This window comes from Globicephala melas, chromosome 4, assembly GCF_963455315.2.
Source record: "Globicephala melas chromosome 4, mGloMel1.2, whole genome shotgun sequence".
Lineage (NCBI taxonomy): Eukaryota > Metazoa > Chordata > Mammalia > Artiodactyla > Delphinidae > Globicephala > Globicephala melas.
Genome location: NC_083317.1, coordinates 93,792,609 through 93,810,587, shown reverse-complemented (window position 1 = coordinate 93,810,587; position 17,979 = coordinate 93,792,609). Strand labels below are relative to the sequence as shown.

Here is a 17,979-nt window from a genome sequence, read left to right as displayed (position 1 = left end):
ATCCTTGGAGCTCCTTGCTTGCAACTCCCTCACTCCAATCTCTGCCTCTGTTGCCACATGGAGTTTTCCCTGTGTGTCTCTGTTCCTGTTTCCAAATTTCCTTCTTTAAATAATGAGGACACCAGTCACATTATACAATATTAAGGACCCAGCCTATTCCACTATGACCTCATCTTTACTAATTATATCTGCAACCAACTTCTTTCCAAATAAGGTCACATTCTGTGGTACTGGGGAGGAGGACTTCTACATACCTTTTGTGGGGACACAATTCAACCTATAACAAAAGCATTAACTATAAAGGAAAGGACTGATATATTTTTATCACATTATATAAAAAGTGAGCAGTTTCTTTCTTTCTTCAGTAACACATGTCAGATAAACGATACCATGAAAAAGAGATTAGAATTCCTTTTCCCCATCATTAGTAATCTTGTTACTATAAAACATAAGTACGAGATACACAAAAACTACATATTTTAACGTCATTTTTATTGAAAAAGAAACATGTATTTTTAAATTTTAGTATAAAAATATAGAGTCATAATTAATTCTTGCCCATCCTTAAGTTACACTATCAAACAGTTTTTTTTTTTTTCCCACTTTCCCAGTTCTCCTGCTCACAAGGGGCCAAATTCCCGATTTCTGATTAGCTTATCATTCATTTTAGAGTCTTTTATCAAAAATACCTTCAGTGCTTTCGGTCAGCCTGACTTCTGGGAATGAAAAGCACAAGCCATTCAGAAATATCGGGTTGGCCAAAAAATTCGTTCGGATTTTTACATATGAGTACAGAAAACCCGAACGAACTTTTTGGCCAACTGAAAATAGTTCCTTGTTCACTGAACATAACTTTAATTTGTTTAGTGAAATGATACGATTTCGAATGGAATTTTCTTACTTCCAAGAGTACGAGGGTACAGGACAACTCCCACAAGGCCCCACACTGCACCAACTCCCCTGGCACACTGCATACCCTGACCGTGAACTTTCAGTCTTCTGGTATCTTCGCAAGAGTAGACGGTTAAGGCGGAAGACGTTAATTGCTACGCAAATGTTTGTAAACTGAGAACCTTCTAGATTTCTGCTAGCAAGCTGATATCAGGTAGAGTCTCAGAAGGTCTTTTGTCAGTTTCTCTGTCTTGGAGTACGTTGGTCACTTTTCAGAGATACCAAAAAAGCTTGTGTTGTAGAGTCTCGTGATTGAGGCTGCTCTGCTCAGGCTGCCTTATTTTGTCAGCTCTTTTCAGTCTTTTCACAGTGTATCAGTCTGAAAAGTGAAAGGTCTCTCTGGGGGCACTGTTTTTTCTTTGCAGATCATTTAGCCAATTAAAAAGGCCCCGAAAAAACTGGCTTCTTGGTCCATGTCAATCAATTGCTCATTAGTGACAGAGACAAAAATTCGATCATTTTCCTTAAGCTCAAATATTCCACCTTGATAGATGGAATAGAGTCCATATTCTGAATCTTTAGACCAACAACTATTTCTAGCACTTTTCATCAGCAGTATGGGGTCAGGATAGCTCGTGCATTTGTAAATATATTGTACCATTTGTTTGTTTTTCTTTCTGTTCTCTTCTGTTGAAAGTGTTCCCAAAACCTCCTCAGTTTCCTGAAATCGAAAGTATGTTTGGGAATAGATGTAATAAAACCCTGTTTGGTGGATAACCAGCTCTCCATTCCTCAAGTGCAAATTATTCAAGAATGAATGTCCTTTTCTTGACGACTCCCAGGAATTTATTTTCTGGCCCAAAGCTTTTTGATTCTTGGAGCCTGGGATGAAGTTTAGAGAAAAATAAAGTTAGCTTGTAGCAAAACAAGAAGTTTCCCAATAGCTGTGGCTAGCCAATTCTCGGTTGGGATTGTAAAGAATTTTAATCTATTATAAAACTTCTTGCTCCTTCGATCTTCCAAGGATTCTAAATTCTAGTCATATAGAAATCTGGAGGCTCCCATATCACTGTGATCTGTTGGAAGTCCCATACTTTTTTGTACCTCATCTACTTTGAATAGTAGCACGGGAATGGTTCACTAAGATGGCAATCTTTACTCCTGCGAAGAATTTCTGTCCAGAACCCCTACCTCCTTTCCTGTGCTGGTGAGCTCAGATCAACGATGTAGAAGGAAACCAAAAGAAACATATCTATTTCCTCAAGTCTAGAACTCATAAATCCCTGCTATTCTTTTAGGTCTTTTTGGATTCCTCCTTGGTCTTCCTCTAACCCAGTGTCAAAAGCACCATCCAAGCAGAAGGCTAGAAATGACTGTCCAATAAGACAGGGTACAAGGTTTGGCAAAAAGAGCCCAGATTTAAAGATCTTCAGATCCCAAAGACTTTGAATGAAGATGGGCCTTACTAAGATATGATACTTTTTTAAACTTTGGGCTCATCTCCATGATTGACGCAAAATTGAGTTTTTCAAGAGTTGAAAACAACTATCATATTAATTGATGAATAGTAAACAGGAATAGTGAAATAACGATCTCACTCATAGGCAGAACATGTCAATGATTTACAAAACATGAGTTCAGGAATACCATGAAGGCAACTGCCCAGAAAAAAGGAAACAAAAACCAACCAAGCAACAAAAACCCCCAACAACCTTTCATTCATTAACTGATGACTGAAATTTCTTTAACCTGGGACAAAACTTTTTACAAAAATAAAAGCACTACTTATTGAGTACTTACAGTGCAACAGCATTTTGCATTAATCTTCACTCTTTTATGAGTTAAAGATTATCTCTACTTTGTATATGAAGAAGATGAAGCTTGATTGTGTTAAGTAATTTGCTCAAAACAAAGAACTAGGTAAGGAGTAGCTGGGATTCCAATGTGGGTATTTAGATTACAAGACCCATGCACTAACCACAGCAGTATATGGACACCTGTTCTACACCTAATAATTAGGCATAACCTATTTGGTTAAACCATATGAAACTGACATTTCTGTAAATGCAAAGTGGTCAAATATTGGCCAACTTTTTATAGTTCAACCTAATACAAATGCCGCTGGGAGGCCTTGGTGACTCATGGGGAAAGTAGATGACTGATTTAGAACCTTTGAAGTGGAGAAAGATTTGATGAAAAAGAGAAAAATTACTTTTAAAAAAAAAAGAAGAAGAAAAGCAAAGATGGGGGCATGGGAAACTCAAAGTTCTCCCACTTCCACTTCAGAATTTTCCTGAAGCCAGTTATGCCAGGGCAGTAACTAAGCTATTCATCTTGTAATCTTGCTTCTGAAAAGAGTCAATCTGAGACTTGATTACTACTGAGCATTTTGTAGATAGCCATATAAACATTTCCGATACAAGTTCAAAGAATAAATTATCTGGAACAAATTCTTCCATTCCCTTCTTTTAAACCATATATTCATTTTTTCTCTTACTTAGAACTGAGAATGTGCTTTTCCGATTGGTCCCAGTTATGTGAGCAGCTACCCTCTGAGGACCTTTTTCTCTTTCTAGGTGAGGAATATTTTGTTGCTTTTCTAAAAGAGAAATGACAAAGAATCATCAGCACTTGTCAAACACATCTCAGATACATTGCTGTTCACAGCTCTTATCAATCTTATCATTGTAAGCACACTGGGCTCCCAAAGTTGATTATATGGGTTTTCATAAAACCAATTTACATTTTAGTATTATAATCAGTCCACTTCAGCCTATGTTGAATTTGAAAAGTACTTTAGATGGGAAGGATAAGCAGTAACTTGGGCTAAAGTTTATCGGCATCTCAGCGGTAAGGTTCAACTAGAATATAACAAAGTGAAGATTCTGACCCTTTTCCTAAACTACAATAATAACAACAAAACTGTGGACTTATAATATTCCTGCTAAGGCATTTACAATGAACTAATGGCAAATTTCCACTTTGAGTTATATATAGAAACAGAGTGATACCAATTTTTATCATCTCAATTATTTTTTCCTCCTGCTAGATACTACCTACCCTAAAGGAGTAGCCGTGATAACAATTGTCCAGAGATGCTACAAACTGGTATCCAACAGTCATTTCCCTCACCTCCCAAAGGGAATATGAAATGACATAATTGTCATGATAACCAGTATATGAGCATAAAAATCACTGATTCACTAGATCATAACAAATAAATAACATTTATTGACCACCATCCGAAGTACTTTGGAGCAGACTGAAAGACTAAAAATTCAGCAAACTACTCTTTAAAAAAATCAGCTCAAACTTCCCAGGATGTTTACATTGGTTGTTGAGATAAACTATACATCTTCATCAAGCAAATACGTCCAGGGACAAGGCAGTGCTCCGCAGGGACTTCAAAGATTAATCACTAATTACACTGACTGAGCCCTCAAGGGACTTACAGTTTTTAGGGAAGACACGAATTAGAAAGTGAAAATTAACCTATAAGAAATAGAAATGAAGGGTGATGGGTGTTCAGGGGAGGGAAAAATTCCTATTTGTTGGAGAGCTGAGGTCAGGGGAGGGGCTTTGGACTAAGGCCCTTTCATTCACATACTCCAGCAAACCAAAGTGCCCATCACATCTATACCTGACACTCTTCTAGGAAGATGGAGAAAGAACTATAAACAAAGGAATGCAAGAAAGCATTTGAGGGGCAGGACAATTCTCTGAAATGGGTGGGGCTGGGGAGGCTTGGGACCCACAGCAATGGGAAAAGGGCATTCCCAGAGATCTAGAATAGTGTCCCCAAGGCAGGATGCACAAAGCATTCCTGGGATACAGGCATCAGATGAGTTCAGTTTCAGGCTTGAATGAGGATTTAAACTATAGAGGATTTGAATGTTAGACTAAGAGATTTGAATTTTTACAGACATGGGAAGACTCTGGAAGGTTTTGACCAGGGAAGCAAAAAGATATGTGTTGTGCTTTAGGCTAAACTACCTCATAGTAAGGTTTGATGGGTAGAAAGTGAGAGGGCTGGAGACTGGCAAGTTAGCAGATAGCTGTAATTGATCAGGTCTGAGAACAGGAAGCTTTAATCTAGGCTAGTAGTAGAAGAAACTGAAAGGAGGTGATAAAATTTCATAGGCAAGGAAGGAATGCTAACGAGTCTCTCCATCTATCTGGTGTTGTTACTTATTCAGGATAGGTTGGTGTGTGCAGGATACTGAAAACCAAACACAGTTCGGAAGTACATGTTACTCTCAGAATGCTCAGCTTTCAAGGTTTACTTTTAACCACCATTGATGAATAATTCATAATGCCTTGACTGCCCCTAGACCATAACACTTTATTTTAAAATATTCAGTAATGGAATCCAGTGACAAATATCTTGCATTTGAGATCATTGCAAGTATATGGGAAAGCCTAGCTTTAAAAGCAAATTCTGAAGAGAGGGCATTTCCTACTGGCTATAGCAAACAGCTCCTGGAAAAGAAGTCTGTGAATATGTATATTTGGGTGTCATGGATACATCTTGGTATACTGAGGAGTATATGATTTCTATGCCCCACTGGGATGAATAAAAAAGAGTATTTTTCTTCCAACAGTGAAAATAGTACATGCATCTACTGTAGACCACGGATCTGGTGTTCCTCATTAGAAGAGAAGTAGTGTTCAACATTCCTAATACTGTTTTTGCCTTCGGGGAAATGACCAGAAAGAATGCTTAGACCCTGGGACCAGGTCTTGCCTTCATATTTAATAAAGCCCATTTAATAAAGGATGGTGGGTATTGTCAAGTGATGAGGAAGCTTATTGTAATGGAAAAGGATAGCTGAAAATTAGGAAGACATCATTAATAAAATATTTATTAAAAAACTGATTCTTCTCTGCCAGGCTGGTGTACCCCAGGACTGTAAGTCTCTGGTACACGTATGCAAGCTGGTATGATTATTAACAGGGGAAAATGGGGCTATGGTGAGCCAAATGCAAAGCAGCAGTAAATTTAATTCATCAGTTGTATTTACTTATGTATTGATTTAAAAAATATGTATTAAGAACTTTCTGTGTAGAGAGGGATGGTGGCACAACAATGTGAATGTACTAAAGGCCACCAAATTGTGCGCTTCAAAATGGCTAGTTGTATGTTATGTGAATTTCATCTCAGTCAAAATACACACACACACATGCACATGAACACACACACCAAAGGCGGTGCAGGTAAGGACCAGGGGGATAAGAGAGAATCTACTAGGCTTGAGGTGTACAGTTAAGTCTAGGAATAGAGAGGTAAGAGAAAGAGGCATGTTTTCTGTCTTTGCGGATCTTTAATCTAGTAGGGAATCAGACAGAACAAACAGAATATTTATATATTTTCCTTTGATTGATATATATATCAATCAAAGGAAATGAACAAGGTAAGTGTGATAGAAAAAACAGGATGTGGGTGAACTTACTTAGAAAGTTGGTCAGGGAACTTCTCTCTGAGAGGTGATGAGTAGGTGATGAGGATGGAGGATGAGAAGGAGGTGTTTACGTGAAAATCCAGGAATGGAAGAAGCCAGTTGCAGGACTAGAGAAGCCGGCCTGGGCAATAACAATGAAGGGCGTTGTGGGTCAAGAGCAGGCTGGTGACCATCAGTGGAGATAGCCAAGGTGTGAGGACTACAGGATGAGGATTTCGGGGGCGTAGAAGGATTGCTGGGAAAGAGATGATGGAGCAAGAGGCTTTTGCATAAAGAAAGCCTTCGAGCCTAGGGGCGGTCTGAAGCAGAGAAGATGGGTAACTTTGGAGCCCTTTTTTTCCAGCTATGCTCCAGAAAGCTACCCACATTAGAAGGTAAAAATAAATAATCGAAGAAGTTGAGGTGAAAGGAAAATCCACATTGGAAGAATAAAATTCAGATGAAACGAAGTTCAGACCATAGGTGGGTCACAGATTTGCTTCTGAGCTTTCTAGCTGCCAATGCAAAGAGGGAAACAGAATCAAGCAGCTTGAGACACTGAGCAGTGGTCAGAGGTGGGATGTGTGGATGGGAGCAGAGAGAAAGAGGATGGAGAGCTATTCACCCTATCACAAGGCTGACAGTAGAAAATTAAAATAACAACAAAAAGAATACTACCTGGAATTGAAGAAATGGTTTCCTCATAGGTTCTCAAAATGATCTGCAAATAGTATTGAATAAAGCTTGTTAATTTCCCTAAGCATTTAGACTGACTATAGAATGTCTGTGGCTCTTCTTGCTGATGTCTAACAGAAAATTTCCACCTAAGATATCAACCTAGGCAGCTTTAAGTTGTCCAAGCATAGTGTGTGGGGCAGGGTGGGAGCTGGGATGAATATGGAGGCAGCTGTCCCTACTGTGGATGGAAGGATGGTCCTCTGTCTGGGAGACTTCTGTTTCTGGATGAAGTCTTTGAAAGGCCACACCTGGAGCAGCACAGGAGCAAGGAGTTATCCTTCTCCAAGTTAGGTCAGCCTAATGTTCTCAGGTCTCCTTCTGGCTGACGGATGCGGTAGCCATGTCACCGCACTTTCTGAGTGTGTGTGTCTGCATGCACGCATGTGTATAAGTGCATTGTCTGTGTGTGTCTGCATGTATGTGTGTGTATAGTGCATTGTGTGTGTAGCTGCATGCATACATGTATAAAGGCACTGTGTCAGAGTCCAGGAGCTTTAAATTATCGGACATACCCAAGACTCAAGGTGTAAGGCACACTCCCTCTCTCTCATGGTGCCCACAGACGCGCACAGCCCATCCAGCGGTGACCTGGTAGCACCATGTCACTCTCTCATTTCTGAGAATGTGGCTGAGACATTCTCAACATAAAGATATTTTACCAAATTCCCATATCTTACTAAACACTTCATATCACTTTCTTTGTGCTAACCAGTGGGGAAAACCAGTAATAAAGAACGAAATCTAGCATTTCTGTTAAATGAGCCGACCCTGACGTGACCCATCCATGACTCATCTTTAAATGCCTCTCCACTCAGTTCTGTCACCCCTGGGGGTTTTGCCCGTCATTGCCCACCTTTCCCGTCACTGTTGTTAATTATACAACCGTCAGAAACTCCCTTCCTCTGCACTCCTGCTCCAAATCAGAAGCTCTCTTCTTTTTCCTCTGTCGAAAGCTCTGACCCCAGATAATGGGGGGCTGCCTGTAGGGCAACGGACACTGGCGTGTGGGAAGGGAAGCAAGGGGTGGCCTCAACACATTAGCTCTCTCACTCTCATTCTGGGCCAGAAAGGAAGGAAGGAAGGAAAAAGGAGGAGGAGGAAAGGGAACAGGGTAAGTCCTACAGTGTGGTCCTTAACACAGTGCCACCAAGAAAAAAAAAAAAAGATTGTAGTACAATCAGATGGACTGGATTCAAATCTGTTCATTAGCAGCCCTGGGAAACTTTACTCAAGTTACTTAACTGATATGAACTACTTTAATTTCTTCATCTATTTGTTTAAAAAAAGAAGATAATAATGATTCCTTCCTCACAGAGCTGTTTGAGGATTAAGGGAGATAATACACATAACGGGCATAGGATGTTTATGGGAAATTGTCTGTTCACTTCACAGTGCCTGGAAAAATGGGGAACTCTTTTCCCCTCCTACACTCTCATCCACCGCTGTGCGCCCTCTCTTTTCTAGTCAGTGGCAGGATGTGAGAATGGGAGGGACGGAGGAAGAGCAGGAAAGAGACCTGTAAAACCCACCCACACGGCTTCTCTCATCTCCCCACTCCCAGGCCCAGCATCCAGCCCCCTCCTCGGTCTCCAGATTTCTACTCTAGTTCTGAGTTTCTCTCCTCTGCCACCAGTGGGTTCGCCATCCTCTCTCTAGTCCTAGGAACCATGGGGACCCATTCCTCAGGTTCCTCAGGACACTTCCCCAACCCTGGGTCTTTCCTGGTGTTTTTCACTTGGGGCAGTGGAGTCCCAGCTGCTCCAGGACAGCTTGTGCACAGCAGGTATCCTGCCCACGATTCCAGGGCAGCCGTGAGGCACATGTGTTTCTAGGACAACCGGCTGGAAGTCTGATTTCATTTCTCATAGGAATAGCATCACAGGTGATGCTGGGCTTTACTGCAAGGACTGCTTAGGGTTATAAATCAGAGCCTAACCACCGACACAACACTGTTTCTATGGAAGGGTACACTGAGTACCAGACAATAGACTTACAATCATTTCTTTAAAACACATCCTCCTCCTACCCTGGGAATGTCCCCAGTAATTTTTTTAAACAATGAAGTTTACAGTTTTCATGTTTGTGTTCACAGCTGGCCTTTCCGGATACGCAGAAGGTAAATGTTATTAATGCCATCTTACAAATAAGGAAGCAGCCTGAGAGAAGAAACTATATTTGACATGTCCTGTCACTGAAAGTATAATTAAGTAATCATATTTAGTGAAATAAACTGTTAGCTAACAAAGTTTCTGCTGGAGATCCTATTTAAGCAACTTTCACAAACAGAAAATAATATTTCGTAATGTGTCATTTATTAACTGTAAATTGAGATGTCATCACCTTCAATTTCTCAAAGTATCTCTTTCTTCCCTCTTCCTTTCCTCTTTCTTCATCTCTATATGCACAAAAATAAATAGACTTAATTCCAGAGAACAACAATGTGGCGACACAAGGGTTTGTAAAAAAAAAAAAAAAGGAGAAAAAACAAAAATAACAGAGAACAACAATGTGGGAAGAATATAAAACACCATTGTTTGGTTTCTTTTGTCTTCTGAATAAAAAAAGAAATCACACACGTCCTTTATCGTCGTGTGACCTGGAACACATTGCTCTGTCCGTGCCTCAGTTTCCACAAGGTGAGATAAAAAGTTTAGACTAGATGAAGGAGGTCTCTGGAGGAGAGGAATAAACTCTAGACCACGAGTTGATCAGGACCCACTGTTTGGTGCTGTCCCATCTTTTCCTAGTTCAGTGAATTTGGGGACAATCACTTAAACACTCTGGGCCCCCGTTTCCTCCCTTACAAAATAAGGACTCTAGACTTTATCTAAAATAGTCCTTCTCCTCTGACCTTCTATGCCTGCTGGTAAAGCGACCCCGTGGTTCACTTACCTTTCTAACAAACTGACGGAGTTGCCACTTCACATGCCAGCAGGGGTTGATCATACTCTCGTCATCACTGGCATCCCAAGAACTGTCATCGTCCTTTAAGAAGCAAGCTATGCCACTTTTGGAGTACTTGTCCTGCATCTGGGTTGAGATGAATATAACACAATATTATGCACAAGTGGTTTTTCTTTTTGTTCATTTACAAGTTAAAACAACAGAAGCTGGTGACGGGTTCAGAGAAGTCTTAGCACCTTGGAAAAGCTCATTGCCTGAAGTAAAAGTAAGCATGCCGTCCTTTGTCCTTTGAATAAAAGTAAGCAGTTCGATGTGGTGGAAGGGAAACAGGTGTGGGCCAGGCATCCAGGGTCACAATGCCCTTTGCTGCCCCTGCCCTTGAGCAGTCGTATGTCCCTCAACAAATTGCTTCTATTCTTCGACATCTCTTCTTCATCTGCATTTGAGCTGGCTCACTGTGGTGATCTTTGAGGTTTCTTCCAGCTCTGACATAGCGTGACTCCCATCCTACAGCTAGAAACCCACCAGGTACAAAGTAAGCAGTGGAGTTTGTTTACATTCCAGGATCCTAAATAAAAAATTAGCCAAAGCCTTTAGGGTGCAGGTAATGTTCTGTTTCTTCATCTGAGCTTTGATTATCTTAGTAGATTCTAGTTATTGTTGTGATTTCTACTCCTCTGGACGGCAGAAGCCAGACTACGTTACCACTAGACGTTTGAATGTCCACACCAGCTAGGGATTTACCTGCAGAGACTCGAAACACCATTTGAAGGTTTGCTCCCTTCTGATTGAGGGTAAACATTTACAATGGCTAGATCCTTGCCAACAAAGTCTGTGCTTGATGTTACACACACACACACACACACACACACACACACACACCAAACCACCCAGAGCACTCTAGAATGACAACTGATTAATCTTACGAAGAAAAACAGGATGTTCATGCAAGGTCAGATTTTTTTTTTTTTTTTCCTGTTTTCATTTTTAACAACTGGGATTCAGGAGATGTTATTTCTCTCTACAAGTCCATTGAATTGCCTTTCTCTGGGGAAATAAATGGGAAAATAGCCATTTTCATCTGTTATTTGAACTTAGGGGACTTCAAAGCTTGAAGGAAAGATCAAACTTAACGATGATCTGCTCCCTCCTATAGAAAGATGATCTCATTCCAAATCAAAATAACTTAAATATTTACGAGAGCTTTCAGCCAGAATCATGCAGGTCTGTACTGTCAGCCATGTACTCCCTGGACGTTTGATCAGGTCTCTCAAGCATAAAAGTGACAAACCTGAGATAATTAATTCCTTCCCCACACTCTGGCATAGAACATTCATTTACTTTTAGGTAAATGTTTCTTTTCTTTCTTCCTTTTTAAAATTCCAAGAGTAAAACATTCGCCTAGTAGATGTAGTGGGGGTGACAGCTGGGACCACCTGAGTTATGATTGGCGATGAAATTAGACACCATCCCTTTGATCCTACCCACCTCCATGTTCTTCTACTGTAGACATTAATTTTCATCTGCAATTTATGTGAGCTTAAAAAGCCTTTCCAAGGAAGGAACTCAATTTAGAAATAGAAGAGCATGTCTAGCAAACTGAGGGGAGGATCAGGGAAGAAGAGCTGGATTCACCAACGAGGCCTGAGGGTAGTTCCAGGAAGAACAGTTGTATTTGCCATTTCCCAGCCCAGCAGGACTGGGTGTGCCTTGGCCGGGCGTTGACTGATGAAACTGAATAAACAGGCTTAACTGATTTTCGTAACCTGTTGGGACCAAACAATGTGCATGACACAGAAGGGAGGGAGCAACTTGTCATCTTACTTCACAGCAGTTGGACGCTGTCTCAGCATGAAAGGGCTGAGGCCCTGGAGGCTGAGGCTGGGGACAGGACAGGGCAGAGTTGAGAGGTGCTGGGATCAGGCGGTCAGGGTAGCTGCCAGCCCCTGTGAAGTCAAGTGGAGTTTGAGAGAGTGGAAGAGAGCAGGGGCCAGCCCAGGTCAGGACCAACTGCTGGCCTCTGGAGACCCTCTGGAGATTTTCCAGAAACACTTTCAGGAGGTGGGGAGGGAGAACCTTGAAAACTAAGGTCCTAACTAGACGTGGGAGGGAGTCTGACAAGCTAGTGAGACTCCAGTGTTAACCCAGATTGAATGAAGCCTAAAGACGCTGAGGATACACAGGCAGCCTGGAAAATATAGAAAATTATAGAATACTTTTCTAAAAGTAAAACAAATAAAACCCTCCAATGCACCCTCATTCCACCTCCTAGTTAACCTTTGGATGATCTCTCTTTTTTTTTGCGGTATGCGGGCCTCTCACTGTTGTGGCCTCTCCCGCTGTGGAGCACAGGCTCCGGACGCGCAGGCTCAGCGGCCATGGCTCACGGGCCCAGCCGCTCCGTGGCATGTGGGATCTTCCCAGACCGGGGCACGAACCCATGTCCCCTGCAGGCGGACTTTCAACCACTGCGCCACCAGGGAAGCCCTGATCTCTTTTTTTACAGGGTTGAGATTAGACTGGGTGTGGGCAATTTTGTATATGGTTGTTTTCTCTTAAGACTATACAAAAATGGCATGCTCTTTAGATCTGTATGAAAATCATATGGATAGCATAGATGTTTTTACAACATTAGCTGTAGAAATTTGATAAAATATAGAAAAATTAAAAAGAGGCACCCATAATTCTACCCTCTAAAGATCACAACTTATTTCTCCTTCTAGATATTTTTATGCTTCTATTGGGTTGGCCAAAAAGTTCGTTCGGGGTTTTCCACAGCAAACCCTGAACGAAATTTTTGGCCAACCCATATTGACTTCTGAACAACAGAAAGCCCCAGCCACTCTGCATCCCATCCCACATGTTTCATATTTAGCAGTTTCTTCTACAGACCTAGGCCAACACAAGTAACTGACACGTGGGCAAGGTGGTGCTATGGTTATTCCAAGAATGATTAATGATGATTAATATGATGTCTCTCTCCCCCTTTCATTTTCACATCCTTTCACACTTTGAGGCTGAATTTCCTACAGCACTTCTCAGGCTGGGGCTGTTCTCTTGCTAACCACATCCGGGTGTTGGGTGCAGGGGGATGAGTGTGCTGTTTTTATCTGGACAACTCTAGAAGGAGAGAGATGGCTATTGCCCTTGGTTCTGAGAAGTGGATTCCACTCAACTGCTGCTGTTGCCATCACAAACAGTGGGACTGTCTAGGCCAGGGCCAACCAGTCCTTGGCAGGGCTTGAAGTCAGCAGGGTGGACTCCTTTGCTGGTTGGCTGGCTCAGAGACTTCAAGGTGGCAGCCCTGACCCTCTCTGCTGCCCAGACATTAGCCTCTGACAATCAGTTTCTGCAAACCACAAATAGCATAAAGGATCATTTATGGACATCAGTGGATTAGGGTCTCCTTCTCCTTTGTCTTCCCCGTCTATAATGCCACAGCAACAGGTAGTCCCCTTGTCATAAAACTTTCCCAGAGTCATAGACTTTAGAGGCTAAGCCCATATTTATTATTCATGCTCGCAGATCTACAGGCTTAATTGTGAGGGTCTAATCCAACATCCCTCAGCCCGGCTCAACCCACACTCCCTATAATCCTTGCCCACTGTTATCTTCTGCAAATTTTTGCTTGCCAGAGTGAAACCTGTGATCTGATTTAGAAAATTAATACTTGTGTTGAATATGCTTTTCCAAACTCTACACAGTCACCCAAAGGATTCAGATTCATTTTCCCTTGCATAAATTCCTGATGAAGAGGGTGACAACTCCAAGAGACTTCTCAATGCTGATTACAATGGTTACCATTTACTGAGCCCCTATTTAATGCCTGGGTTCAAAATTTTACCTAACTTCCCTGAGTCTTGGTTTGTTCATCTATAAAATGGGATAATTGTATTTACTTTACAGAATTGTTATGAGGATTAAATAGGGCAGTATTTTGAAAGTTTCTGGAACAGTTTTTGCTCAGTATCTCTTAATTCTCTTCTTTCTGATACTCTTAATAAATTCTTCTGCATGTCTATACAGAAGTGTACACATATAAACATGCAATCAGGAAAAATGGGTGCAAGTGGGGAGATGTTAAACTTTGAAATTTTCATTTTTATAGAATTCAAAGAAACTTGATCATGTACACAGACAATTGCATAACTCAGGTCAGTAAATAATGAGTTGCTTCAGTCTTAAAATGAGGCCAACTTGTGACGTTAGCAAATTGAGGGAACCTCTTGTATATGGAGACACAGACTCACTATTTATACTGCAAAGTTAACAAAGCTTAGGACATGCTGGCTCCAAACTGGGAAACACAGCAGCATTCCAGTCTCTCGGGCAGACGTAAAACTAAAAGGCATGATTATAATCACGTTGATTTTTTTTTCTTACAAATACAGGCTCTTTGAAATTGCCCTGTAACAAAGCTGACTTTACTGGCCATCTAATGGTAGTGATCATTTGTATAATTACTTGTTGACTCTTGTTTTATTCACTTCATTTCCAAAGGAAATTCCCAACCAGTTGAGAGCAAAGTTTATACTCCACAGGATATGCAAACTGCATTTATTTCCTTAACAGATAAACACTATTTTATATTTGTCCAAGACCCTTAGCCTTGCATTTCCTGCCCAGCTGACAGATCTGATGTTTCACCATGCAGCAGGGTGCTGTTCAGCACAAGGGGGAGATAGGTTAACCCTGCTGACACCCTGCTGTGATGGGAGAAGCATTCCCTATGAGCTGAGCTGGGTCCAGCTCTCCTTCCAAATTTCTGCCTGAGCTCGGATAAGTCATTTCTCTGGCAGTTTCTAGTCTCATTTATACAACGAGGGGTATCCAAAATTCCTTCCAGCTCGAAGTTCCCTACTATACAATATACAGTTAGTCAAAATATACACCGAAACTCCTATACTGTTGGTGAGAAAAAATTGATACAGCCACTATGGAGAACAGTACGGATGTTCCTTAAAAAATTGAAAATAAAGCTACCATATGATCCAGCAATCCCACTCCTGGGCATATATCTGGAGAAAACAATAATTTGAAAGGATACATGCATCCCAGTGTTCATTGCAGCACTATTTACAATAGTCAGGACATGCAAGCAACCTAAATGTCCATCGGTGGAGGAATAGATAAAGAAGATGTGGTACTGTATACAATGGAATATTACTCAGCCATAAAAAATAACAAAATAATGCCATTTGCAGTGACATGGATGGACCTAGAGATTGTCTTACTGAGTGAAGTCAGACAGAGAAAGACAAATATCATATGATATTGCTTATATGTAGAATCTAAAGAAATGGTACAAATGAACCTACTTACAAAACAGAAGTTGAGTCACAGATGTAGAAAACAACCCAGGGGGGAATGGGGGGGAGGGATAAACTGGGAGACTGGGATTGACATATACACACTACTGTATATAAAATAGATAACTAATAAGAACTTACTGAATAGCACAGGGAATGCTATTCTATACTCTGTAATCACCTATATGGGAATAGAAATCTAAAAGAGTGGATAGGGACTTCCCTGGCAGTCCACTGGTTAAGATTCTGCCTTCCAATGCAGGGGGTGAGGGTTCAATCCCTGGTCAGGGAGCTAAGATCCCACATGCCTTGTGGCCAAAAAACCAAAACATAAAACAGAAGCAATATTGTAACAAGTTCAATAAAGACATTAAAAATGGTCCACATCAAAAAAAATCTTTAAAAGAAAATAAAAATTAAAAAAAATTTTAAGAGTGGATATCATTCTATTTGAGTAGAACCAGTTTTGCTAATTTTTAAAGAGTCATTAAAGAAAGATTTATAAACCCTAAAAAAGAAAAAAAGAGTGGATATATGTCTATGTGTAACTGACTCACTTTGCCATACAGCGGAAACGAACACAACATTGTAAATCAACTATGCGCCAATAAAAAAAATTAAATGAAAAAAATATGTACACAGAAAGCCAAAACCTGGGGTTGGCTTATTTTCAGTCATTTTGCATTCAAAATCCACTGGAATTAGCCACATTTGGAACACAAAACAGCATTATTACAAGTGGTTTAGAGCCTGGCTTTGGGTTAAGCCTCAACTCTACCCTACTCCCTGTATCCTGGCAGTACATTGGTGACGGCTGGTTATTCATTCAACAGGTGTTTAGTGAACACCTACTATGTGGGAGCTCTGTGCTAGCACCTAGACGTGTCACAGAAAGCAAAAGCAGATACAGTCCTGCCCTGATGCAGTTCCTCTCACTCCCAAGAATTTGAGTCAAGAACTATAAAGCATTAAGCAGAAAGCACTCAGTGAATGGCAGCTGTTAATATTATAACATTCTGTTGAAGACAAAACTACCTCAGGAGTTTTGTTGCCCGCATCTTCTCGTAACTGGTGGAGCCAGTTCTGTAACTGCACTTTGTGCACAGAGTCCCTTCAATTCGCTTTTGCAAAGTCCTCAGTAATGATATGCATTAGCAGTTGGGGTCCCCAGACAGAGAAAGAGAGGATTCTCTTCCTCTGTAAAGTCTTCCCAGAGGAGCCAATAAAGGCAGTTAACCGGAGGGTTGCCCAGAGCCTCTGTTCAGAGAGCGTGCGCATCGTACTGACCTGCTTCAGCTCGTTGGTGAAGTACACGTAAGTCACGGCCACACAGAGGGCCTGCAGGAGCACGGTGAAGATCAGGATCAGTGCGCAGGTCTGCCCAGGGCTGGGGCCCCCTGGAGCCTGCATCAGGGCCATGGTTCTGTTAGAGTCTGACTGCCACAGAGTGAACGAGGCAGCAGCTTATGGTTGGCGCGAGAGGAGAGGTGGGTGGGGCATGGAGTCTGAGCTTTGCTTACTGGAAAAAGAATCAAAATGAAACTGAAAGTTAAAACAAACGGAGGAAACAATACATGTGAGGATTACACAACTGCAAGCCTAGGAATCCCAAACCACTAGAAGTTAGCAAGAGGCAAGGAATGTCCAAGTACAGGCTTCAGGGGGTGCATGGCCCTGCTGACTCCTTGGTTTTTGACTTCTGGCCTCCCGAACTGCAAGACAACACATTTCTATTTGTGCTGCTTCATTGTGGCAGCCCTAGTAAATGAATACAGCTTCTATTTGATTAGAAAGGTGAAAAAAATCTAAGCGTTGCAATCACAATAACTACAATCCATTAATCAAAATAAGATTTGGGGGATCTGCCTGGTGGCGCAGTGTTTAAGAATCCACCGGCCAATGCAGGGGACACGGGTTCGATCCCTGATCCGGGAAGATCCCACATGCTGTGGAGCAACTAAGCCTGCGTGCCACAACTACTGAACCTGTGTTCTGGAGCCCGCGAGCCACAACTACTGAGCCCGCGTGCCTAGAGCCCGTGCTCCGCAACAAGAGAAGCCACCTCAATGAGAAGCCCGCGCACCACAACCAAGAGCAGCCCCCACGTGCCGCAACTGGAGAAACCCCGCACGCAGCAACCAAGACCCAACACAGCCAAAAATAAATAAATAAATTTATTTTTTTTAAAAAAAGGCCGCGATCTCCATTTAAAAAAATAAAATTGCTTTGAAAGGGTCACTGTCAACAAGGTCATCAGCTCATCAGAAGTAAATCCATGTTTCTATGAACTACCCCATTCATTCACTACCTAGGCTAGAGGGCTATCTAGGTCACCAGGTTTTATAAATACGTGTCTTTACATCATTTTCTAATTGCACAGTCATCATCATGTTCTTAGTTTACGTCTTATTTATTCTGACTAAGTAGTTATTGGGCTGCACCCCACAGGTCTGCAAGCCTTGTAGTTGCCCAGCCTCCAAACTGAAGAAAGAGGCTGGATACAGCAACAGGGACATCAATGGTTTATTGGACAGGGGATCCTACATATCTGAAGCAAAAAGTCCTGGAGTGACATCCCACCATGTGCAGCAGACGGCTGGCAGGACATGACAGCAGACTTTGCTACTCAGCGGAGGAGGCTATCATTTATGGGGGAGGGGGACTTGATGTCAGGTGGGCTCATCAGTTGCCAGGGAACC

General features: G+C 41.7%; 1 protein-coding gene across 1 annotated transcript; it reads right to left on the bottom strand.

The window, feature by feature from the left end:
* Positions 1-471: 471 nt before the first annotated feature.
* Positions 472-16,712, bottom strand: TNFSF10 (TNF superfamily member 10). The gene is made up of 5 exons (XM_030863474.3): positions 16,568-16,712; positions 9,960-10,097; positions 7,008-7,050; positions 3,389-3,490; positions 472-1,773 (listed from the first exon to the last, which is right to left on the bottom strand). The coding sequence occupies exons 1-5, from the start codon at positions 16,697-16,699 to the stop codon at positions 1,322-1,324; spliced, it is 867 nt and encodes a 288-aa protein (XP_030719334.2). The 5' UTR covers positions 16,700-16,712; the 3' UTR covers positions 472-1,321.
* Between the last annotated feature and the right edge of the window lie 1,267 nt (positions 16,713-17,979).